At 35.5% G+C, this 26,347-nt stretch overlaps 1 protein-coding gene across 17 annotated transcripts in view; it reads left to right on the top strand.

Moving 5' to 3' along the window:
• C2CD5 (C2 calcium dependent domain containing 5) overlaps positions 1–26,347 on the top strand; it is a 76,748-nt gene that overhangs the window by 23,692 nt on the left and 26,709 nt on the right. For 9 of the 17 annotated variants that reach the window (XM_031443984.2, XM_064479108.1, XM_064479107.1 and 6 more), the window contains 5 exons: positions 540–625; positions 6,419–6,527; positions 18,298–18,412; positions 21,020–21,115; positions 23,598–23,789. In XM_031443984.2, the coding sequence (XP_031299844.1) occupies positions 540–625; positions 6,419–6,527; positions 18,298–18,412; positions 21,020–21,115; positions 23,598–23,789 (598 nt within the window). Of the gene's footprint in view, positions 1–539; positions 626–6,418; positions 6,528–9,237; positions 9,304–18,297; positions 18,413–21,019; positions 21,116–23,597; positions 23,790–26,347 lie in introns of all 17 variants that reach the window. The other 8 variants (XM_031443981.2, XM_064479098.1, XM_064479100.1 and 5 more) reach the window with 1 other exon arrangement.

The raw sequence follows: 26,347 nt of genomic DNA, 5'->3' as shown, positions 1-26,347 counted from the left end.
TATTAGTACTATGTTGTCATGAATGTTATGTTTAGCAATGGGAAGTTATCAGAAAACAGATATGACTGTGTTTCAAAGTTACCTAACTTTAGAGAATTTTAGAATATTTTAAGTGAGCACAGCTAGTGCTTTTTCTCTATATTTACTTTTAAATAAACATTTAATGTTTCTCTTATTTATTTGAGTATTCTTAAATTGTTAGCACAGTACAAGCAATTGATATTATATTGATTATTTTTTATTAGAAGTTTGAACTTTTAAAATGGAATATTATATAAAAATTCATTACCTTAGCATAATTTTACAAGTAACTTTTAGAATAAATTAAGTTTAAAACTAGCTGGGATTTGTAGGACTTTGACATCTTGCTTTTAAAGAAAACGTTGTGAATAAATAGAGTAAAATATGTTGCCATCACAAATGCTTTAAATATTTGGTTTGTTTTAACTGATTTTGATTCATGATATTTATGAAGATGAATGCAATTAAACTTTCTGTAGCTGTTTTTTGGTTGTCATTTATGTACTGATGTTCTGTAGGAATGGGAAGTGGTAGTGCTGGAAAAGAAGGGGGGCCCTTTAAAGCTCTTTTAAGACAACAGACTCAGTCAGCATTGGAACAGAGGGTAAGAGTCACTCAATATTCTTTATTCCTACACTGTTAATGTGATTTTATTATCATGTTTCCATGTACTTATAACTTATTTCCATAAACTGGTTTTGGTCATGTATCTATAATATTGTAATTTCAATCCAAAATGTACTTAAGGTATCAGAGTTTTGTTTTATGAATAATTACTTTTAATCTGGAATAATTCTATAACTATTTTTGTTTTGTCCTCCAGTCTTATATTAGAAATAGTCTATTTGGAAATATCCATTGAATGGTGAAATCATTTCTAATTTTATATGGAAATTATATAAAAGGAAAAGTAGACAGTTTCCTAGAAAAATATTTTATTTGTGTTGTATTAAAATAATTCTTTAGTATATTAATATTTATTTGCTGAATTTGATAAAATTAATATATTTGTTTTATCACTGGCCAATCTCTTATCAATAAGAAATGCAGATTCCATATTTCTGTAGATCAGCATAAATAATATGGTTGTTCAGTATGTGAATATATCTTTTAATTATTATAAATTTAATGTTTAGTTAAATATGTTAAATGGAACAATGAATAGTTAAAGTTTTTGGATGATTTTGTCTTTTTTTTTTTTTTTTTGTATAAACTTCATTGCTAAGGGAGGATCGCCTCATAGGTTCTGTAGAAGGCGGGTATGTTTCTGGATGTGTGAGAGCCTATTTCATGTGTTGATAGCTGTTCTAGTTTTAATCTTGATCATTTAAGTTTTTAAGCTCTTAACAAATGTTGCCAGCTTTTTTTTCTTTTCGTAATGCAAAGTCCTTTTTTTTTTTTAAATTTAATAGCACTATGAGGCTCATTTTTTTTTCTACTTAATAATACAGTGCATGATTTTATACGTCATGTCAGTTATTTTAAGGCACAGTTTCATAACTTTCATATGTCTGATTTGGAAGTTATAAGCGTTTACAGAGTTTTCTTTCACATGTTCCATTTTACACTAGCATTAAATAATAAAAAAAAAAGATGAAACATAAATACCTATAAAAGGATGCATTTTATAAAACAAAGATTTCTTCTCCAGAGGCTGGCTTTTAAGAATATTGTTTTTCAGATCCTGTTATTAGAAACAAAACAGCAAGTAATTTTTTTAGACTTTTCTTTTCTGGTGCTGAAATTATCTGTGTGCACTGTTTGCCTTGTAGACAAGGCTGGAAAGAACAGAGCTGACTAAGCAGAGTGATGGGACTTTAGCCATACCCAGTTCTTTGTTTTAAACCCTATCAGGCAGCAATCGCCTTTCAAGCTACTCTTGCATCTGGCTGGCATACCAGCCACTGCCCTCAAAGAGCCCACATAAGCATTCAAACTATACATTGAAACCAAATATAGAGAAAGACTGACAACACGGGGAAGAGGGGAAGAGTAAGGGTGTGTGTGTACACTTGTATTTTTGGACCAGAATGCTCTTCTCGCATCCCCCCTCCCTGTTTTACATTCTGTGGAGTCCCTCACACTAGGAATATTTCTTGTAATCTAATTACCATTTTAGAATTCACACGAACAGAAAAACTTGAGTTGCCTTGACATTTGATGTCATGAGATTTTGCCTGTATGTTGAGCCTGTGACTTCACTGTGTACTAAGAACTTTAAAAAGCACCTCGCTTTTAAAGAAAACAATACTAATCAATGGCAATTGTTTTGGCTTTAGTTTGGATGAAATCTGTGTTTTCAAATATGCTTTTAAACATTCTTAAAATTTTGGACACATGAACACATTGGGCACACATTACTAGATCATCCTGGCTGGCACTAACAGCAAAGGTGTGGACAACTATAGTTTACATTTCCAACTTTGTAAAACCCGAGTTGGCAATGTATTTACATTGCTGAACCTTGCAGTGGCAGTTACTTGAATTTGTGAGACTCCCTCCCCACCCTGTGTATATAATAGAAAAAGCATTATCATGTTTGGCTTTCCCATCACCTTTGGCTGCCATTAGTATGGTTTTGTTTTGGGGAAAATTTGTACAGAAGTATGAAGAATTTTGGCTGGATGTGTTCAGATATACCTTAACTCTGCCAAGTTGGACACTAAATAAGTTGAACACAAGACCTACTTATCATTTTATATCTTCATTTCAAAAATACTCCTTGCTGCTCTTAATAAATTACATGGCTTTTTTTTTCTTATAGAAAAGAGAAACTTTAATTTGCCTATTATCTTTTATTTCATGAGTTTTTCAAGCAGCAGTTCTCAAAAATATGTGTTGTTTTTTTCCTCTCACAAAAGCATTTAAAAATAAGTTGACAGGATCTTGGTAATAGATGTCAGGTTATTAGGAGATGAGAAATAGGATAAAAGATTTAGATTTAGATTCTGCCTATGAACTATTTTATGTAAAGCCAATAGACTTTGTTTTCCAATATGATTCTTTTTTCACTTATAAGCAAAGTAAAGTTACTTTTTAGATCATGGGATTTATATTTTTCTTCAGTAAAGAAACCTAATTAACTTAGTTTAACCTAGTATTTCCCAAATGTATTTTAACACGAAATATTCCATTTAAAATACCCATTAGGAGCCCACTTTGTGAAACATTGATGTAAAGTAGGCTCTTGATAAATTATGATCTTTCTGAAAGTGGGGGTAAAATTATGTAATAAATCATGGTAGGAATCTGGCATGGAGTTTTATATCTGGAACGTTCGCTCTGGTGTCTTGGGATAATAAAAAGAATCTTTGGTTTCAAAAAAACCCAAACTGCTTAAATATCTTCTAAGAAAACTTCTATTTAAAGCTTAAAAAATACCTGTTTTGTTCTCAGAATTTTCAACTAGCTCATCTTTGAGCACATGCTCTTAAATAGATGTAGGCTGCATGTACTTGTCTTCTGTCAGAGCATCGACATACGAAGTCTTACTAGGTTCCTCAGGGTGAGACAGTCTAACTATAAGAAGTTTCCAGGGGAGATATCTTCTCCAGTTCCTGGCATTCCCATCTGGACACTGAAAGCAGGGTGTGCTTGGACTGACCTTAAGGAAGCTGTCCTTCTTGGTGGAAGAGAACCTATAAATTCATCAGGTGTAGTAACAGACTAGAGGTTGAAATCAGTTCTTTAACTCAGCGTTTTAACCAGAAAGGGCAAGAAGCAAGATGCTAAAGTCAGTTGCTCAGAAAGAATCTACACCCTCTTCATCTAAGTCTTCCACCTGAAATGTGGAGATGATAGTACCTCCCTCTCAGGGTTCGGGAAAGATTATAAAGCATAGTTGCAAGATACTGTGGCCAGGACAGGCGCAGGGTGAGCCACTGGTGATGGTGGTGGAGATGGTTAGTACTTACCAGTCAGCTGGGAAACTGGCAGTAGTTCTTCTGAGAGAGCTGTCTGGAGATGGTAGTTCTGGTTGAGTAAGAAGGCCGTTTTTATTCTAGGTTAAGTTTTGTGTGTTCAGGTGAGGGCATGTGCAGACAGGATGAAATGGGGACCTGTAGGACAGAGTGGAACTTGGCACGGGGGGCCTCCGCCTCTGGGCAGCCAGCCTCCTCCTTCTTCTGTGACCAGCGTCAGAGTGGTGCTTTCTCTCCTGTCCCTTGGTCTCATCTTCTGAAATTTGGGGAGAAGAGTCAAAGAATCCCGAATAGAGAAATCACTTGGGTTCATTTTTTTTTCATACTTAGCTAAAATCTTACATGCATGTGTTTCCCAGTATGTGAATTTACCTGTTATTTCTCAATTTTAGGAGGAAGTACTACCTTCCATTTAAGCATGCAAAAATTTTATTTTCAGCGTCTCTCACCCAGAGAATTTAAAATGTTCAGTATAATGATTAAGTGCCAAGTGCTCAGTAGCTTGAGGAAATTTTAAAACTTCAGTATTCTTTAAACTGAAAACATATCTTAAAGCTCTAACTCATTAGGTAAAACACTCAGGTTTCTCATATCATAAGCTTACCTGTACATTGCTCATTAAAAAGATTTTTTTTAAACCTTCTTCTTTTTTATTTATTTTTGAAGGGGGAGGTAATTAGGTTTGTTTGTTTGTTTGTTTGTTTGTTTGTTTATTTATTTATTTTTAGAGGAGTAACTGGGGATTGAACCCAGGACCTTGTGCATGCTTAAATTTATGCTTAAAAATTTCAGATAGAAATTAGGAGGCATTCTGACTAACCATTTAATAATACTTTTAAGTGAAATTCCCCTCCTGTCCTCTCCCTTCTCTTCGTTTTCCTCTGCTGATCAGCTGTGCCACACCTGTCTGCCCCATTGACTGGGTTTTTACTCTTTTTTTTTTTTTACATAGCTGAGGTTTTTCTTGCCCTTGTTAATTTAAAAATTACTTTTAAACTTTAATGAATTTATTTCCAAATACGTGGAAATAATACATATTTTTTAATACCGTATCTTCGTGGATTGCTGAAGTGTGTAGGACTGTCTGCCTCTGTGCTAAATGACTCCAGGTTGCTGTGCTGTGTGAATTATGCTTTGGTCAGTTCGTATTCTCCATGCTTTAAGCAGCCAGTCAGTAATCTTGCTGTGTCAAAGGTGCCTGCTTCTATTAGTATTCTGTATCTCTCTATCTCCCAGCTTTTATTTGCTGCATTTAATCTGCGGTGGTCCAGAAAAAAAAGATACCGATAGATTTTAGAATATGTTCCTAAAATTATATATTTATAATGACCATATGTCATGGTATGAATAGGGCCCGTGGGGATCTCTTACAAATGAAGTACATGCAGTTGAGTGCTTGGGACGATAATAGTTCTTTGACTGTTGAGAGCCCTGTGCTGCTTACTTTCAGTTCTCAGTTATGTCCTGAACAGCTCAGGCTACTGATACGTGACTTCAGGTTAAGTGAGCTACATTAATATTGCAGCCAGATGAGTTGGCTGTTAAGTTTCCTTTACTTTGTATAATGTGAGAGGCATATTTGGGCAGTCTCAGGAACTCCCTGTCGTCCTGGCTGCTGTTTCAATGAATCTCCTTTCTCTGCTGCACCGTTTCTCTCTTGCATGCTTCTGTCAATTGATGAATTTGATGTCCTTGAGAGAGAAAGGGAGAATGAAGCCTGAAAGAACTCGTACAGTTGTATTCCCTCCCTTGCTGTCATCTACAGACCTGTCCCCTTCCTTTACCATGCACTTATGTACTCCCATTTTTCCCTGCTGCCCCTGTGTTGAGAGAGTAAATAGTCTCACAAGGCAATTCTCTGCCCACCTGAACTTAACATTTGCTCGTCTCTTCACCTTTCTCTGTAGCCCTAAAGCTACTCTGCTCATCCTCTCACTCCTCCTCGCTCAGTCCCACATTCTTTTAGATCTCCTGCCCCAGGCCTTCAGAGCCTTCACCTGTAGTCTGGAACTGAGTGTGTGTGTGTGTGTGTGTGTGTGTGTGTGTGTGTGTGTGTGTGTGTGTGTTTGTGTGTGTGTGTGTGTGTGTCTGTGTGTTGGGGGATCTACCCCACCAAGAAGTAGATGTGGGGAGTGGGGCAGGCAAATCCCCCCATCTCATTGCAAGGTTGAATCAGAGTAGGAGCTTGAGAGGAAGAATGTGTTTAGATATCCCAAACTGCAACTCTGAGAACGTTTTTTTTCTCATTGAGAATTGATAAAAAGAGTGTTCGGATTCTGTATAACATGATATATGTGGGAAAGTGGCTGCACAACTCTGACCATCCAAGGAGAATGACTTACAACACATCTGTAGTGTATAATGGGTATCTTTTGTTAAGGGATAGAATTCCTTTTCTTAATGACCGGCTTTTTAACAAGCACGTTGTTGTACTTTACACATGGTCAGTTGTGTTTCCCCCCCATTCTTTCCATTAGGAATTTCCGTTTTTCACCTTGACGGCGTTCCCTCCTGGATTTCTCGTGCACGTTGGGGGTGTAGTTAGCGCGCGCTCAGTGAAGCTTTTGGATCGTATCCACAATCCTGGTATGTTCTTTAAAAGTTTGTTTTCAGTGTTTCATTTACTTGCATGGTAATTATTAACATCGATTTTTGTAATTTTTTTAAAGCCAACTCTATTGGAAAAGAGAAATGAAGCAAAAGTATAAACTGGCACATGTTTCTTTAAATATTTGCAGTGATTTTTAATCTTTAATCAAACTAAGTATTCCTGTATATTTTAGTTACTTTTTTATACAAAGCAAACAAATCTTGATTCATCTTTGGCCAAAGCGGATCACTTTGAGGGGATCCTTAAGTCACTTTTTTTTTTTTTCAAACAAATATAGTCAGTTTACAGTGTTGTGTCAGTTCACTTTTGAGTCAGCTACTTTCTTTGACCCAGGCAGATAACAAATTTTACAATTTGACTATTGTGGCCATTAGCTTAAAATGTTAATTGTTTTCACTAGTAATAACTCTTTATAGATTATTTGAATAATTTTCTTATTCATAAAAGAATTACATCAATTGTAAACATTGTGTAGAGTACCTAAGAATTTTAAAAAAGCAAATACTCCTTCTGGGTCCTCGGCTTCTCTTATGAAGATGTTCTATCTAAGCAAACGGGGAAAAAATAGCTCTCTTCTTTAAAGCGTGGAGCCTTGTTATAAAAGAGGAAAGGCGTCCAAGTCCCAGTAATTTCAGGCCCTTGGATTAGAAATGCTTTGGTGATTTTTCTAAATCTAAAATAAGCACGACAAATGTGATACGAACTTTCCATAAGGAATGTGTTCTTGCATCTCTCATTGTCAAGATAGATGCCCAATGACTTGCGCAAGTCATTTAATATTCTGACGACATACCTTAAACCTGAAGCCATATGAGTCTTCTTACTTGGCACGTGTACATAAGTATTTTTGAAAATTTTAAATTGTCAATTCCGATAACCCCTTCCTGAGGCTTGTGCTCACAGCTATAAAAAGAGAAAAATGCTTTGAAATTACTGTATGCCAAACACAGATAGTTATTTTGAGGATCCAGAGCATTACCATTCTTTTATATTTTTAAAAAAATTTAATCTGTGCCCCGTGGTTTGTCATTTGAGTTAAACAGAATGGAATTTTTCAAGACCCTGAATGAGATTTCAGAAAAACAATACTAGCCAGGATTATTTAACTCTAAAACTGAGCAAATATGTCTTTAAGGCATCAGTCTTCTCTTTTTCTTCTCTGGTTTATTTTTTTTTCCCGTTTCTTATTTTTTGGGGCCAATTTAGGATCCTTTCTTCATGATATAGTATTTGTACATTCTGCAGTAATTAAAGACAAATTAGACTGATGCCAGTTTAGTATTTTGAGACCTGGAAGACTATGCCAGGTTTCATTTCTATGTGTTTAGGAACTTGAATTATTTGGAAAGTGCAAGGAAATACTGAGTTAAGATACCTGATGTTAGCTGGGTGACCCAAGGCTAGCTAGCTACCTGTGTTTCTGTTGACCATTGACTCAAATATTTTGATAGATGGCACCAATCCGTGGATCTAATTGCTCTAAAAATGGTTTCAGGAATACATTCAGTTGTTGGTGATGTTTTCCGTTTACTGTAAACATTTTGATTCCATTCTTGCTTCCATGTACTCTGAGTAAGTAAGCTATAGAGTCTGGGAGAACAGAGGTTACTTGAGTAAATTTAAGAGCCATATTTAAAATTGTATTACTTTTTACAAAAACCCCCCTTCTTTGGGGGGTTTTCCCTACTTAACAGTTTATTCTGGCTGTGTAAGAAATGTAAGAATCCAGGCCCAGGGAAGAATGGGTTTTGTATATCGCACTGCAGCTCATCCATTCTCTTCCTTTCCTCCCCTATCAGACTGTTTTTCTCAGTTCACATGTAGAAATCCTCAGTTACTAATGGACTATTTTCCAGAAGATTATGGGCATATACATACACATATTTTTAATGGTATATAAGTTATATTTCAATTTTGTTTCATTTTCAGTTAAATACAAATCAATTATATATGCTAACAGTCCAAATATTACATCATTTTGATATAATTATCATCTTTTTTGGATTATATATATATATATAAAATGCATTAAAAAGGAACATTTGCTTAACATTTTATTAATCTCCAGGCCCTTTAAATAATTATTTATGAAAATTTTTAATTTGTTGAGAAAAGCTGAATGTTAAAACTCAGTTAACAACTACTGTAATGATGGTGTATTGATTTTATGACGCTAAGTTACTCTACCAAGAGAAACTTAAGATGGATTGAGATGCATGTGCTAATATCAAAAGTGCTATATTTGCACCCTCAAAGGAATCTTGCTGCTGTTTTATGACTAGCAAATATGGGAAATTTTCATTTCACACTGAGTGTAGAAGAAAAAGTCTCATTTTAAAGCCACTACCACCTGCTAACTCTATGAGTTATTATTTTGGAGTTATTTCTTTTAGAACTTCTTCCTTTTAAAATATTAAGCAAACAGGGTCATACCGTAAGAGAAAGAATGGGGTGGTTTTGAAAGTCAAGGTAATTATCTGAAATAATTAGACTTGAGTTAATGTTAGATTATGATAGCATGTTCCTTCTTCTCTTTCTATTTCTTCTTGTTAACTCTGCTGTCTGTGTCTTTCCAGTTCCTGTTGAGTGGTGTTGTCAATTGTGTTCTTATTTGTAGTGTTTTTTGTTTTTTTCCTACTATTCTGCACCTAAAACTGATCTACTAATTTGCTGTTTTGAACTCAGCCTTTGTCGGAATTATGGGTAACACGAGATCTTACAAACTGCTAGACTGGAATAGTTTCAATTCAGGTATTTTAATGGTCATTCAGTACTACATATGCTGACAAAAATTATGGCAGCTCAGTGAAGTTTTTAGACATGTTCTGGATTAAATAGGTTTAATGTCAATTCAGTTACACAGATACATTTTGCATTACATACGTGAAACTTTCATAATTTCCGTGGAAATGTAAATACAAAAATGTGTTAATGAAAATGAATTAATCAAACCCATAGAAATACGATAAATTATGAATGACTTTTGTTTGGTGATTAACTTTCAGAATGATAATTTTAAATTATATTTATTTCATTTTGGACAGTTTTTTTCATATCAGGTAAATGACAGGCATTAACTTGATGATTAAAGACATATTAATTGTTAAATATATAAGTATTAAATGACTAGTTTGATAATCTTAAAGTACATTTAAACTTCAGTTTAGTTTTGAATATAATTTATTCAGTGTTCTATAAATACTATAAAAGTATAATTGTTAACATTTTTATTTATAATTCTAGAAGTGTTCCAGCATTTGACAAGAGCAGATTTTGGGGGGATTAACAGCTTTCATAAGCTTTCCTCCTTCCTTTTCTACATAAGAATATATTTTTCCTTTTTAAGTAATTTTATATATGGATATAGTTTGTAGTGTTTAAAGAAACTAAACTAAGATAACTTTACAGCTGATGATGTGGTTAGAGTCAAAGCCAATTAATTTTTCTTTTTGATAAAAGCATATTCTCTTAATACAAACATCTACATTTTATGTTATTTATAGTTTAGAATTAAATAGTAGAACTATTTTGATTTAGTATCAGGAACCGATATTTTGTCTAAAGAACTTTCTCAGTTATTTTTGTCAGAAAGATCATCTATTTATAGAAAAACAGAAACAGAAACACCAAGAGGATCAGCATTTTAGATAATATCCCATCATCTTTTCAATATTGTAAACCTTTTTTGTTCTTAAGAGTCCAGGATGTAAGTTCTGATGTAAGTAATGCATGTTTGATTATGAAGCAACTCATGTTCACCGTGAAGATTTACCTACAGTCAGTCTAGTAAACAATCTGACCAGGTCCAACCTTTGCAGATATAGACCGACATCAATTGGTAAATCTTTAGAGAAACTACCTCTGTTTCCTATCCAGGTTTTTGCCAGCATGTATCACATTGATTAGAATAGATGGAATCATTTGTAATGTCATGCTTTATACTTGGTTTTTAGTGAGAAATTAAAGATACCCTGCTGGATTCATTTAGTAAAAATAAGGATATATTTTTAAAACATGGCCAGATTAGTAGAGTGGACAGAAAAAAAGGCTAATTATTTAAGAAAAGGACATTGAGGGTATTGATCATTAGTGATTTAAGGAGCTGAAACCTTGTGGGGGCAAAGATGTTTAGGATGAGAGATGTATTAGATGATGGAACAGCACTGGAAAGTGGAAAAGGCAAAATTAAACCTTACAGCAACAAAAAAGACTTTGTCCCATGTACGCAGTATTACAGAATTTGGCAAGGAGAAACATGATTGAGGAAGCAGTATATCTTGCCATCATTTAAAATAAAGTCAAGTAGTAAGTATATGAAAGAAAAGATGGATATAAGCTCTAACATATTAAAAGATCATGAAAGATGATGCTTTCAGTGTAGTGGTCTCATAGTTGTATGCTTTTGATTGAGGTATTAGAATCTTTCTGGTAATAGTTGGTATATATTCAGAAATCAAGCTTTTAGTACTCGTTTAGAAAAATAACTCAGTAAGTCTAAAAAAATGTGATAGATTTGATAAATATATTCAAATAATTTATATATTAATCTCAGTAATTGGGGAGTATTTAGCCACTCCTGTTCTGTATTACCATAGGAAATCAAGAATTGACCATGTCAGTAAGAAAAGTAATTATTGATACAATTTCTATTAATGCTAGAAATTGTTCCTCAATACTGTACTTCCTGGACTCGGTGACACCATAGATTGTATGATGTATCACCAATTTATTAATAGCCTTCTAAGAGGAAAGAAAAAGAAGCACGTGGTAGTGAAACATTAATTATTAGACATTCTCATTTCAGAAACATTAAAATGTGGAAAGATATAGGAAAACATATCACACAACAATATTTCACAGAATCTATTGTGCAAGCATTTATTAGAATTTATCTTGTGCCATGCAGCTTGCTAGATAATAGGTGTGCAGGGAGGCTAATCCCCCTGTTTTCAGAAAGCTCATATTCTGGTAGGAGAGAAGGAAATGTGAATGGCTTACTGTGTGGTACGGTGTGTGAGACAAGATACAGGGTTAAAGGAAGGCAGGATTAACTCTATGTGCCGGGGGACCTTGTAGATGTGGTGATTCTTGATCTCAGTTTTGGATGATATATGGGAGGTTCACGTAGATTTATATTTCAGACTGTGTTTGGAGCCATGTTAGTATGTTCTTTGAATGTAGTTTTGAAACTTCAAGCATTTGTAAGACAGTATCCTAGTCGTTACTCGTTTGATGATGTTTGCATAGTTGCTTCATACTTGCTTTGGGTTGTTTGCCATTGAACACAAGATGTCTTGGTTAGCTTGGCTTTTTTTTTTTTTCTATCCCCTTTCCTCCTGCTTTGTTGTTTTAGTTTGTGTTAACTACAGTGATAGAAAATATTTTTATAGAGGAGGAATAAGGAAACTCAATATCTAAGGATTTATTTTTAAATGATTACTTTTTCTTATCTTGTTTCTTATTTTTCTGATGTGTCAACAGACTGTGAGAAAGACAAGATGAATCTTGCTGCTTGGAAGGAGGACATAGCACTTAAAAACTTGTGTGCGTGACATAGCAGGACCAGGAGGTGCACAGGAGTAAGACAGTGTAGCCCATGATCACATTTACGTTAAATCATTGACTATAGGACGGCGAATGGATTTAAAGACAGCAAGACTAGAGACAGGGAGACTGCTTGGTAGACTGCGGTGGTCCTGGCCAGATAAGTGCCGTAGGATTTGGTGGGGATAGGAGGGCTGACGGCTTATAAAGCACTTACTGTGTGCTACATACTCTTGGATCTGCTTTGCGGTAGTACCTCATTTAATCCTCAAAACACAGCCCTGAGATAGGCACTATTCCTGTTCTAGAGATGAACAGTATGAAATGTAGTGGTTTTCCCAAGGTAAGAAGCAAATGGCTGAGCCACAGTGTGAACCTTACTGCATTGGCTTCAGGGCTAATGCTCTTAACCGTAAACTTACAAAATATTTATGACTATGAAACCAGCAGGACTTGGTAACTGATAGAACGTGGCAAGTGAAACAGGCTCTTGGCAACTTTCAGCTGAGAGAGGAAGATAGCTTATGATTATCCTGCACATCTGCAAGTCTGAAATCCCAGGGAGCAAGTGAGGCCCATCTTTTGGAAACTCAAGTCTATTTGAAAGTTGAGTTGTGAATTTTAAGAGTAAATTTTAATGGTCCTAGGTCATTGTCTCTCAAATGGCTGTTGTCCTGTTTTTCTTCTGAGTTCACCACTAACAGCATTTCTGAATAGCTCACACACATATTTTTTAATTAGTAATAGTCTCAGTGAGTTGAGGAAAGTCTGTTATTCTTTCTTGTATGTCAGCTTAGATATTTTGGGGGGAAGTGACAAGAGGAAATGTAAAGTAGTGATACAACGTGGTTTAAAAAGTACTAGTTTGAAATAACGTACAAACTTAGACAGTATTTTTAAGAGTGAATGTTTTATATCTTGAATTAGTAAAACAAGATGTAACTAGATAACTTTTCTTTTTGGGAAGATTCTAGAAGGCTTTTTTTCTTTTTTAATGTTTTGGACAGATTGTAGATTTTAAGACATATTAGCCTTAAGGTTGTCTCAACCTTAAAATAAGTGAACTTTTGCTAGTGATAATGGAAGCTTTAGATTAGTGGTCTGAATTTAGAAGATGTTATTCCTTTTTGTTAGTTTTCAGAATTGTAGTTGTTTAGAAATTTTACTTTAGTTGGGGGGCAAAAATTAATAGTTAAAAACCTAAAAAAAGTATTAAGTATTTCTTTAAAATATTTAATTTTAACAAAAATGTGAGCCAGCTGATGTGTAAGGGAATATTTATAGAATATACATATCAGTGTGATCATCCAGACTTTTTCCAGTGGGTGTGGAGTGCCTGCCATGGCTTGAGCACAGTGTTAGAGGCTGGGAACACAATTTTCAGCCAGGCAAACATCCTGTTCACATACCCAGTCTAGGCTATCTCTTACGTTGTTTTGCTGTGTGTGTGTGTGTGTGTGTGTGTGTTAGTTACATGGAGATAGGCTTTCTTGGAACTCGAATTCTGCTAATGGTCTCAGCAGTTATTTTTGTACATCTGAGAGGCAGCAATGAGGAAATGTGCAAACTGAACCTGAAGTAATTAAGCAGCTTTTGGTTTTTAGTATTTAAATAAGGTTTTCAGGAAGTCGCTACATAGAATTCACGAAGGCATAAATATAGCATGTATGATATGTGAGCTTTTCTTTATATGTAATGTGACGTATAAATATAATATATAATTTTCCTTCTATACATAATGTAACTGGATATTCATTACTATCCATTCTTTACTGTCTGTAAAAAAAGTCAGTTATTTAATCTCCTTAATTGTGAAATTTCACTCTTTATATATTTATCTGTAAAATGTAACTGGATATTCCATTACATTATTATAGTATATTGTAAATGTAATAGATCATTTTCTCTCTATACAGAATAATGTAAACTGGTCTCCAGTTACAGTTACATTATATATATGAAGAGTGAAATTTCACAGTTAAGGAGTAGATTACATATTTGACTTTGTTTTTTAACAAACAGTGAAGACTCTAGCTTGGTTCAAAATGGATCATATCCCAGCTAGCATCCTAATATTCCGATTACGTCTTGATAATTTGCTCTGAATCTGCACGTCACCTCTTCTGTAGTGAGATTCTTCTTAGTCTGGTCCTAGAACCCAATTTGAAGGTGTATACTCCCTTGAGTCTGAACTTTCCAATTTCTGTTTCGTTAGGGGAAATTGATCTTCTTCAAAAGGTTGTTTTAGGTTGGAATATTACTTTTAGGTATTTGAGAATGTAGCTTTTTAGGCTGTACATTAACAAGATAGACTGTCATTGTATTAAAAATCCTACCTAACACTTTTTCTTGTTTATTTAAAAATTAGATTGAATAACTGTTTCCTCCTTTTTTTCTTTTAAGTAGGTTAAAAGATTCCTGAGGGCTGAGTTACTCTCTTCTAGAGCTGAATAAAAATAGAACTAAATTTAACAGTTTAGGGAGTCAGTGTTTCTTAGTTGCAAATGTATAATTTCTAAAACCTCAAAGGGGTTGAGTTTTATGAACACATACTAGGTTGAGTGTTCAGTTCTTTATTTTTTTGAGATGTAAACTATTACTGTCATTTGAGGAATCTCTGTTAGTGTCACCTGTACTTCAAAAACAAGATAAAATGCTAAAAAGATGGCAAGATATCAAACTATGGCTATGCGCTAAAAACCTAACAATAGAAAAATGAGTTAATTGTGATGTCAACCCAAGTGAGAAGGCCATTACCCCTAAAAGAGGCATCAGTGAGATATTGATCTAGAACTCAGTTCATACTTACAATTAAAAGGATATATTAAAAGATTTCTGATATTATCTATGAGTTTTGACCCAAAGAAGAAAAACATAAAATAGTATGAACTCTAACTTGTATAATTAATGTTATCACCTCCCCAAATGGTATCTTTTTATAATTATAAATAATTCTGTAGATTATTGGGAGGAGCGTGGTATTCAAAGGGAAGATATTTTTTCCTGACATCTCTGAAATGTTTTTTGGCAGCCTCACATCTTAGCTGTATATCCTTCAAGTGACCAAGTTGTATCCAGTTTCATATACGGCTTGTAAAGTTGCCAGTCAGTTTTTAAGCCAGACTCCTTGTTCTGCATTTTATGTAAGTGTGGTAAATCCTCAGATTTTACTTTTGTAGGGTGAATAAAACAATTCAAATTTACTAATGCATTTCCTATAAGAAGTGTAATTAGCAGTTTTTAAGCTTTAAAAATTCCATTAATAGAGATCAAATGCTATGACATTCCTGAATTTTCAGCGACCATAAATTAGGCTGAATCATAATTACTGCTTGAATATTCTCTGGCTCATCTCTGGCATAAGTATAATATAAGCTTTGAAGATAAATTTAGTTTTCCTGTAATATTAAATAAATTGATTTATCTTAATTAAACAACCCCTAAATTTAATAGCCAAAAAAACTCATCCTTTGGCTTCTTGCTTACAGTTGTAGGTAACTATTGTTAATCCAATGGCTAGTTTGTGATGAAGTGCTCCTACTGTATGCTTGCCTTGCTTCCACCTAGAATCTAGGGCCATTACTTTCTGTAACCATTTCAGTGAGCTGCCATAGTTTTCAGTCTGTACTGTCACCTGATCCAAGCATGCGCCAAAATACCCACTGTTTCTGGCTCCTGTCTGCTGAATCTGCTTCGCAAAACCCTTCGTTCTTTGAGCTTTTGCTTTAGCCAAAAACCAAACTTAAGAAATTCTTTGGAGTGTGGACATATGCCATTTGCTTCCTTAGCAACCCCCTGTGATGTTAACTCTTGAGCTTTTATTAAACTTGTAAATACTTTGTTAAACACAACAATGGCTTCCCTATGTGCAACTGTGTGGCTCATGTGTCAAAATAAAAGCTGCTTGTGAACTTGTCAGAAGAATACGAATGCTCCACTTGGCGCTGCGTTCAGCTGTTTGTTTTGTTTCTTTTTTCAAATCAGCCACTTATTCTTTCATAGTGTTTGGTTTAATTATCTGATTATTTTATGTGTTATACCAAGGTAAGTTTGATGTAAATAAACTTTGTATTCTTTGTGGTTACATGTATCTCATAGTAATTTTTATTACATACTTTTCCATTTAGGCATGCTGACCTTTCTAAATAAATCGATCTTGAACTTAATATCAGTAGCTTCCTCTGTTTTTCATTAATTAAAAAAAATACTGCAGACTACTTCCCGTAAAATTCATTTTTAAAACAAAAAAGCTATCATGGGTTGCTCATAGTAAGATGTAGGCAAACCTAATACGAGAAGATCTATTTTTATAAAAATGTAGTATACAATTATGTGGCTTAGCAAACAATATTTTAAACTTCTGGAATGGTTTAAAAAATAAATAGCAGGTTCTATTACAGTTAAGAAAAGTTAGACTTTTTATTTTACGTAGCTTTTCAGGAAGTATATTTCTCTTATTATTTGTGGTATCTATTTTTAGAGAATCATAAATAATTTGACGGATTGAGCAACTACTTGAATAATAGTTTGTCCTGTGATATAGAAATTCCCTATTAGGAAAGGATGATGTTAAGTCGATGTCCAAATTGGTCTGGAAACATGTATGTCTTAAAAAGAGAGAATGGATTTGAAAGTGTATTTGTGCTGTTAATGTCTACATTTCAGTTAGAATTAGAAAGAAATTCTCTAACGTAATGGTGTATGTGCAAAATAGGACCACCGAATTCCCTCACACATCTCAATTCATAATATTGATGTTAATACCCTATTGTAATATGTCCTATTTCTTTCCCTTCTTTATTTTATCTCATACTTTGATCTTTTCTCCAGTTTCCTGGAGTTTGCATTGCTTTCTTTTCTTCTGAAAGGAAGTCTTAAGGTAGTCTGTTTGGATCCAGAACTTTAAATCAGGAACTGCTGGCCTCATTTGTCAGTCCTGGCTTTTATCTCCTCATTTCTCCCTTTTGCTGGTTTCCTCCCCGTGGAGGAAACAAAATCACATCCTAGGAATGTGAGCTATAACAAGCCTTTTAACCTTTCGTACCTTGCTGTCTTCAGTATTTTACTAGTGAGTATGATTCTACTTGTTTTCCTTATTTTTAAAAAAACATATTTGAAACCTGCCTGTGTCCTGAGATTCAAAAAAAGGAGGCTTTTGGGTTGTTTGGTTTTCAGTTTTAATAGTGCCTTTTATGTGGAAAATTTACAACAGGAGCTTAGCATCTTGTTTAGAGTTGATGAAGATTTTTCTGTTTCAAATTGTTCCCAAACGGAATTGGCCACAAAAAGAAACACATTAGAATATGCTGATTATAGACTGTTTCCGTTTTTAACATCTTTGCACATAAAAAGTTACTGTACATGCAGCTGCTGCTCACCAGTAGTTTGCAGCTAAATACAAGCGATTAGGAAGTATGTGTGACAGATGTTCCATTTATGATGCTCCGTTCCAAGCAGTATTGGGCTTCTCTGCGATTGTAAAGTGCAGTTCTGTGATCCAAAGGCACTTTCTTAATGACAGAGCCATGTATGGAGTTACAGTGTTCTGTCTGAAATTTGTCCTAGTATACGTTAACCAAATTCTTTGTATTAATCTTTTAAATGTATTTGCTTTCTTTATTTTGAATTGGCCAGTCCCCTTATTTCTTGTCACTTTGCTTTAGGACCCACATCTCTTTAGAAGGTTGGCTACAGATGGCTTTCTCTTTTTTAGCATTGACAAATCTTTGCCTTGGAAAGAACCCAGAATATAGTGTGTTATAAAAAAAAATAGATACCAGGAAGTGAAATTAGAATTTAAATTAAATTTATGGATATGACTCATAAGGTGTTCACTCAGTGAGGTGAGACATGAGATGTCCTTGTAGTTTAAGATTAGAATCTGGAAACTCTGGGTCTACTTTTTAAGTTGTATCTAGTAAAATAAACTCCTGTAGATGCCCCTTAAAGTAATAAAGCAAAGAGAACTAGGTGGTTTATTTTCTAGCAATCAAGTTTAAAATGTTAAACTTTTTGAGCAGTAGCATCAAATTAAAGTGTCCATAAGCCTTTTGAGAAGTAGCATTTTAAAGATGTGAAGATTTCAAAGCTGCTATAGAACAGTACTTCTTTGCCTTCCAGAGTCTGCTTATTTTAAACATTTCTTGTTCCAGTAGACAATGTGCTATTGAGTAGTGAACTGATTTAAAATTTATTTTTCAGATGAACCAGAAACTCGAGACGCGTGGTGGGCAGAAATCAGACAAGAAATAAAGTCACATGCCAAAGCGTTAGGCTGTCATGCTGTAGTGGGCTACAGTGAATCAACTAGCATCTGGTAAATGATAATAACGACTTGATTTTCTAGATGGTGTAATTTACAGATTGTCATCTGAAAGGGGAAGAGCTTTATGCAAATGTAGAGGAAAGAATAGTGGAGTGATCCAGGAGCTTTTTTTTTTTTTTTTTTAAGAGTACGTCGGACTGAGGTTCATCTGCCATTTTTGCTATTTAATTAATGTGAAACTTTGAGAAAGTTACTCTACTCTTCTGAGCCCCAGTTTATATGTTGTGCTGGAGAGAATAACCACCCATCAATTAAGGTTCTTGAGGGATTAAATGAGAATATAATACTGGCACATAGCAGATATTAACTCCAGGCCAACTTTACTCCAGTTGGTGACTCCACTAACTCCTTCCTCTGGGATTTTGGAACACTTGATCTGTTGTAAATGAACGGCCACGTGTCTTTAGAGTTCATGTGTAAACTCTTTCTGTCTTCTTTTACTGACTGTAACTGAACTTTCCTGCCAACGAATCATCCTTCCTAACTCCATCCGGTTAGGAGGGGGCCTGCCATACTCTTAGTTCTCAATTCCTTTTACTCCTACTTTTCATTTGGACAACCTCTCCTCCTTAAAAAGTCCATGCCATTCCACAGTTCAGAATTTTCTACCTCCAAAACTTTCTCCTGCCTTTCTTAATTACTACTCTGCCCATCTCCTCCAGCTAAACACGAACATCTCCCTTCTCACAGCCTAACTTTGTCCTTTCTCATTCTGAAGTCCTCTGCCCTCACTTGACTTTCAGCCTTATTTTGGACCTCATTATGACTCGAAACTGTTCCTCTTTAAAAATTTGGAGCCGTAAAATTTCACTCTTGGATCGCAACTTGATGTTTTTCCACCCATCCCATTTGCTCATTTACATCTGGTTTGTTTTGACCGTTACTTTCACCAAGAGTTTTCCCAGTTCCTTTCTCAGGTTCTGACTTTACTTGCTGTCTGCTGTCTTTGAACCCTCCTTTCCATTTCTTCAAAAGTTTTATAAAAGATACCCCCTAGAAATGGTTTGACCGTTGGCTGTCTTTTCCAGCTTCTGTTGGACAGTTCTTACTGCTGCCTCTTGTGTGCATCACTCCCTTGCGGTTCTGGCGATCACTTTTGTTGGAGAAGCACGATTAGACTGTAGTAAATGAGGGTGTTGCAGAGCTACGCCATTCCACCTTCTGAGCACCCACCCCTTCTTTTCCTTTGCACACCACGTGTGATAGTCCGGAACTCCCTGTTCCCATTGTAGCTGTTCTGCTCTTGTTAAACTCCTAGCTATGCTATGCTTATCCTGCCCTATGCCCCAGTGGGTAGTCTTGCCTCATTGATGGATTTAGTGTCATACAGCCTTCAGGTCTTTGGGATATGGTTATAAAAGACATAGTTCTTGCCATCAGATTCACAGTCTTCTGGAGAATTTTGACAAGTATAATATATTTTATGGATAGAGATATCCCAGGATGCTTTAGGATTCCAGAGGGCTGGAGGTTAGATGTAGGATTGGAAGAAAGTGTTAATGATGTAACTGAAGCTTGAACTGAATCTCGAGAGATGAGTATGAAATATATAAATGAACAGAAAAGGTACAGGGAGAGTGTTCAAGGCCAAATGAATAGCACATGTACAATGACTGGAGAGAAATCACAGAGGCAGGCGTCTACAGAAATGCATCCAATGAATAATTAGAAGTTTGGATTCATCTGGAACAAGCTTCTCTTTTCCCTCTAGACCTCAAGAAATCTTTGTATTTAAATCCTGTCTTCACTAATTTTTTTTTTCTCTGTTCTGACCCATCCTACTTACTCTTACTGGATTAAATTCATTGAGATGCTCACCTGCTCCTGTAGCTCCTTGATGCAGTGACTTCAGTGGCTCTGTTATTTTTCCGATGTTCTCAGTTCCCACTTAAATGTTGTAAGCCTGGCCTCTCACAGATCAAGTGACCATTTCTTTAATGTCCTCTCTCCTGGTCTATTTATGCTTGGTTTCCGGTGTTGTGTCCCCAGGCTGCTCCTTTTCTCATTAGCTTTGGATGATCTCATTCAATAATTGTGTAGGTTAATTTTTTGGCTTTCAAGTTGGGTGATATGCAACAAAGGATTCTTTTGAAAATCAATTTTTGTGATACATATAATGATGTAGCTTAAGCTCTGTTTAGTATGTTTTAGATATTATTTGCTTCAGATATGTATCTTTTTATTACTAAGTTTAAATGAAGCTGTAGCAATGTAGATACTTATGTAGTTGGGCTTTTAGAATAATTTCAATAAAATTGAATATGCATTTAAAGAGTGTTTTGATACAGCTTAATGGGCTATTGCTGGATTCAGCAATATATTTTATTTCTACTTTTATTTTGAAACATTCTAGTCTTTTTCAGCTTTACCATATTTTAAAGGAATCAATTGTTATTAATATACTTCATCTTCTATAAATAAAGAACTCTTACCCTCTCCGTTTTAACAACATTACTTCTATTTTCTATCCTAGGTTTAGGAGGTAATCCTGTGATATTAGTATTTAGTAGAGTCTAATTGTGATCACTTTGATATTGAACATTTTCCAAAGTTAGATTGCCTGAAAATGTTAACGTGTTATGTTTTCTTCTTTTATAGTGAAGAGGTCTGTATTTTATCCGCGTCCGGCACGGCAGCTGTACTGAACCCTAGATTTCTGCAGGATGGCACCGTGGAGGGCTGTTTGGAACAGAGGTTGTCATGACAGCCTGGCTTGTTTTCCTTAAGGGTGGAGAAGGGAGGGACTGACTGTCTTCCTCTCAGAGCTGGGACGGTTCTTCTCTGTGAGGGCGGGTTTTAGGGGTGCAGCGTAGAAATCAGGACCAGGCACTTTACTGATTTTTACCTCATCTGTAGCAACAGAGACGTATTGGGTTCTGCACTGCATGATACACACTATTATTTCTAGTATCTTGATAAGTGACCCATGTGATTACCAGTTGAAGAGTTTCAGGCATACATTGTTTTGCTTGCTACAATGCAGAAAAAATTTTTCTGATTTGGTTTTTCTCTTCCTTTCCTTTTCCTTTCTCTTACCTCCAAAACAGAAAAAAAGGTTATGAAACAATTTTCTTAAAGAAAATCCTTAATTTACAAAACAATCAAAACACTATGTTGTATGAAAATTATGTATAAAAAGCTTCATGGAAAGTGAAATATAACTTTAATATGTGTGAAAGAGAAAGTAAAAGTGAAAGCATTAGGTAAAGTGAGATTACTTTTTGGTTTATTTGATAATTGTCCCTTTAATGTTACCTTCTATAAATGTCATAAGCACTTTCCATAAAAGGATAAAATGATCAAATTTATGTACAGAAAACTATCAGTCTGGTGGTAGAATTTACCCAAATAATATAAATTTTAAATACTCTTTACTTCAGTGTGCATTATCTGCTTTTTTCCTCCCAGTATTATGTATTAGTGTGTATTAAGGAAGAAAGCAAAAAAAAAAAACCTGCATGTGATCAAATTTAGTATAAATTTGCAAATCTCTATCTAGCAAAGAAAAATATGCTAGCTCTGGCAGGCAGACAGAAGACCCGGTCAGTTTCTTCTTTTGTCAGTGTTAAAAACGGATGTCGACTGTAGTATATTTCAGGGCATTAAAAGTCATAGTAATTAGGGAGATGAAGGTGGGAAATTTTGAAGTCTATTAAGCAACTGGAGTATTCTGTTGAGAAAACTGACTTTGCCAGTAAGTTGTCCCACTGCTGCCATTTGGTGGTCACAAATGACGGTAGATTTCATTCTTCAGGAGATAGAAGCCTCATTTAACAAGTGACTTTTCCCGTGCCACTTGCTTGTTCTGGTACTGTGGCTTGGATGGACACAGTGAATTCTCTTAAGTGGCAGCCTGATGCAACAGATACCATCCCTGTTTGTAAAAAAGGAAACTTTTTCTTTTCTGTTATGAAATGATTGGTGCTTACTAGAGAAACTGAAAAATATAGGAAAGTAGAAGGAAGAAAAAATTCCCTATGATATCAGTATTTGGAGAGAGTCCCTTTTGTACCTTCCCTATTTCAAATGCTTTCATAAATTTTAATACTTTTATTTTTTTATGCCTTATGTTATACGACTTTTGTTTGAATTTCTGTCAGGCTTTTAGTTAAAAATGGTCCCAGTTTTCATCTTTTTGTACCCTCTTGGAACATAGGGGCTTTGGATTCAAACAAAGTGGCATTAAAATCTGAGGTCTGCTACTTAGTACCTAATGTGACTGAGCACGTTGCATACTGTCTCAGGTTGGTTTTAGGCCGAGTGGAACTAGTTTTTGTTGCTCTCTGCCGTGCAGTATATTGCAGGGGGTGTGTGTTTGGCTAGTTTTCTTACTTAATCTTCAAAAAAAAAAAAAAAAAAGAACCTTTCTATAGAGATACATATTGTTGTTCTAGGATGGAAAAGGCTCTGAGAGGTTAAATGGCTTGGTCGGGGTCACACAGCTCCCCAGATCTGTCCGATGGCCCTTTGACTTCTAATAGGCCAGAATACCATCTCAACAAGAAAGGAGTTCTGTCTGGGAGTAACTTAGAAACTTAGAGGATGCCTGTTTTTTTATTGAAGTATAGAAGCTGTGTAATATTATGTAAGTTACAGGTATGCGACCTACTGATTCACAGTTTTTAAAGGCTGTGCTCCATTTATAGTTCTTATAAAATATTGGCTACATTCTCCGTGTTGTACAGCACATCCTTGTAGCTTATTTTATGCCTGTCTTTAACTTACTTTTTTCTTCTTAAATAGATTGGTTTTAATGGTAATGTTTTTCATATTGTTAGGTTGTCTGGTTAAAAAACACTTTTTTTTCCTTTTAGAATTTTTTTGTGTGATTGTATTTGAGTCCTATTTGTCAGACAGTAGGAAGATGTCAGCCTTACGGTCTAGCCATTTGTTTTTATGCTGAAAACCTTCGGGATAATCATGGGTTTTGTCAGGTTTTAAGTCATCAGACATAAAAATTGATGCAAAATGACTTTCTATTTATATAAGTTTTTTCTTTCATAGCGAAGTGTATGGTTCTGATTTGGTGGTCATTTCTTACCGGTCATAGTGGTACCTACCGTGGTGGAAGTTGTGGTGTAGCTTGTATGCAAGTACTGTATATATAACATATATTTCTGAAAAAATGTGTACAATTTTCAAGGATGCTTTTTTTTTTCTTACCTTATTTATATAGGCTAGAAGAAAATTTGCCTGCAGGCTGTGGATTTTGCCATATACCATATGATGAACTGAATATGCCATTTCCAGCTCATCTCACCCATTGCTACAACTGCAGGAAACAAAAAGTTCCTGATGTTCTCTTTACAACCATAGACCTGCCAGTGGATGCGACGGTTATAGGAAAAGGTTGTCTCATTCAAGCAAGGTACTTTTTTAGAGACAATATTTGGGATTCTTGAGGGAGAATGGGGTATGGAGTCAAATGGACCTATTTTCAGATATCTACTCTGCTGTTTCCTACCTGTGTGTTACTGCTCAGACAGGCTAGGCAGCTCTGTCCAAACCTTGTATTTTCCTGTATGGAAAATTGGGAGGGAAAAAAATCCTCTTTATGAAACTCTTAAGTTTTTTATGCAAAAACAATTTTAAATATTGAAATTCTGTACAAGTGTTCATCATTATGAGAATTGTTAATTAACCCATTACAGGCTAAGGATGTGATTCAGGATGCTTTAACAACATTAAATATGTAACACATTTGGAAAATTTAATTTTTTTTTTCCATTTAAAAAACGGTACACTGAAGTGTTTCTTTTACAACTACACCTAGCTATGAGGAGTTCCTTTTAAAGTGTCCTGGAGTAGGAAATGCTAAACTGTGGTAGGCACACAGGAAACAGCTGTGACTATCCAGGTTACTGATGGCTGCCAGGTTACCAAATCCAGTGAGCACTTCTGTCCTCTTTTTACTTGGCATCTCATCAGTAATCCCACAGCTGATCATCTTCTCCTTCTTGAAACCCCTTTGACTTCACTTTGCCACGCCTCCTCTTTCTGCCTACCTGTATGTATAGTTTCCAGTCTCCTTGCTGGTGCCTCCCTGGTGCCTCCTCATTTCTCAATCCTTGAGAGCCATGGGTTTGGACCCTCTTCTCGAAGCTAGTTGACTTCATCGACTCCTCTAAGTCTGTGTGCTGTCTGTAAGTCTACAACTGCCAAATTTATGGCTCTAGTCCAGAGCTTGCTTCTGCATTTCAGGCCCATACACTTCCCTGTCTACTTCACACCCCATTTTCATGGCATCTCATACTTGTTCCAAATTGAACTGCTGATTTTTTTCCACTTCTTTCATATTAGCCTTTTCTATTTTAAGAAATGAGACCTCGCTCCATCCAGTTCTTCATTCCAAATATGGTATTCTCAGACAGTGTCCTCTTTCCTAACCTCTTTCCCCACATCAAAGTTGTTACAAAGGCGTGTTGCATTCTCCTCTAAAATATATTTCTAATCCATTTGCTTTTGCTTTCATTCCCTCTTTCACCATAGACCTCCATTTAGCACTTGTAGTTTTTCTATTGCCTGAGCTATCTCAAGTATGTTTTTGGTGGGTCTGCTGGTGGTGAACTGTCTATTTTTGGTCGTGTGAAAATGTGTCTGTTTTATCTTTAAAAGATATTTTGGGCTGGCAGTTATTTTCTTTCAACACAGCAAAGATACCCTTCCACTGCCTTCTAGATTTCATTGTGACTGTTGAGAAACAGCCTGTTTGACTGTTGTTCCTGTGAGGGTTTTGCCTGTTTTGTTTTCCCCAGGCTGCACGTGAACGGTTCCATTTGTCTTTGGTTTTCTGCAGGTTCCTGTGACCCTGTGAAGTGTTAGGCATGCAGTTCCCTTCATCCTAATTGTTACACATTGAGCTGCTTGAATCTGTAGATTGGTGTCTTTCATGTGTTTTAGAAAAAATTTAGATTAGTTCTTCTATGTTTCAACTCTTCCCTCTTCTTGATACTCCAATTGAAAGTACGTTAGACTTTTTCACCGCCTCCTCTATGTCTGTTACTCCTTTGTATTTTTTATCTTTTGGTTTCTTTATGCTGTATTTTGGATATTTTCTTATTTATCTTTCAGTTCTTTAATTCTCCTTTCTGTTGTCTTTAATATGCTATTAAGCCTAATAATTGGGGTTTTTAATTTTTGATAGTCTATTTTTTCTGGAAGTTTTCTTTTCTTTAATATCACATACTATAGTCTGTGATTGATTCTGTAACTGATCATTTCAGTATCTAAAATTTCTTTGTCTTCTGTTGTTTCTGCTGGTTATGGTTCATTGCATTTTATTTGCTTTGACTCACAGGAAGTTGCAGAGATTGTACAGGGTCCTTCATCCCCTTCAACTAGCTCCCCCCATTGGTGACATCTGATTCAGCTGTAGTTGAGTACCAGCTGGGAAGTTGACATTGTTATGCTGCTGTTAACTATGCCACAGACCTTATTCAGTTTTTCCGTTTTTCAGACTTGCATTCATTTCTGTATTTGTGTATAAATGTATAGATCTGTGCAGTTTTATCCCACAAGTAGATTTGTGTAAACCGCCACCACATTCAAGATACAGAACGGTTCCACCACCACAGAAGAACTTCCCTGTGCTGCCTCCTTATAGTTATACCCTACACTTCCCCTTGCCCTGGTCCTGTGATGCTTTTAAGAAGACTTTTAAAAATACATAATTTACCCAGCTTTTTTGGTTTCAGGGAGGAGGGGATTAGTCTTCAGCAGCAGTCCTCAGAGTGTGCCCTCGACCAGTAGCATCACTGTCCTTGGGGGAATGTGCAGAAACGCAAATTCTCAGGCTCTGTGCCAGAACTGCTAAATCAGAAACTGCGGATGGAGCCCAGTAATTATTTTTTAACAAGCCCTCCCAATGATTCTGATGCAAGCTAAAGTTTGAGAACTCCTGGCCTAAATAGCCTGACTTGCCAGTTT

Source organism: Camelus dromedarius, chromosome 25, assembly GCF_036321535.1.
Source record: "Camelus dromedarius isolate mCamDro1 chromosome 25, mCamDro1.pat, whole genome shotgun sequence".
NCBI classification, from domain to species: Eukaryota; Metazoa; Chordata; class Mammalia; order Artiodactyla; family Camelidae; genus Camelus; species Camelus dromedarius.
Note: the sequence above shows the minus strand (reverse complement) of the source record. Positions and strands in the feature narration are given on the sequence as shown.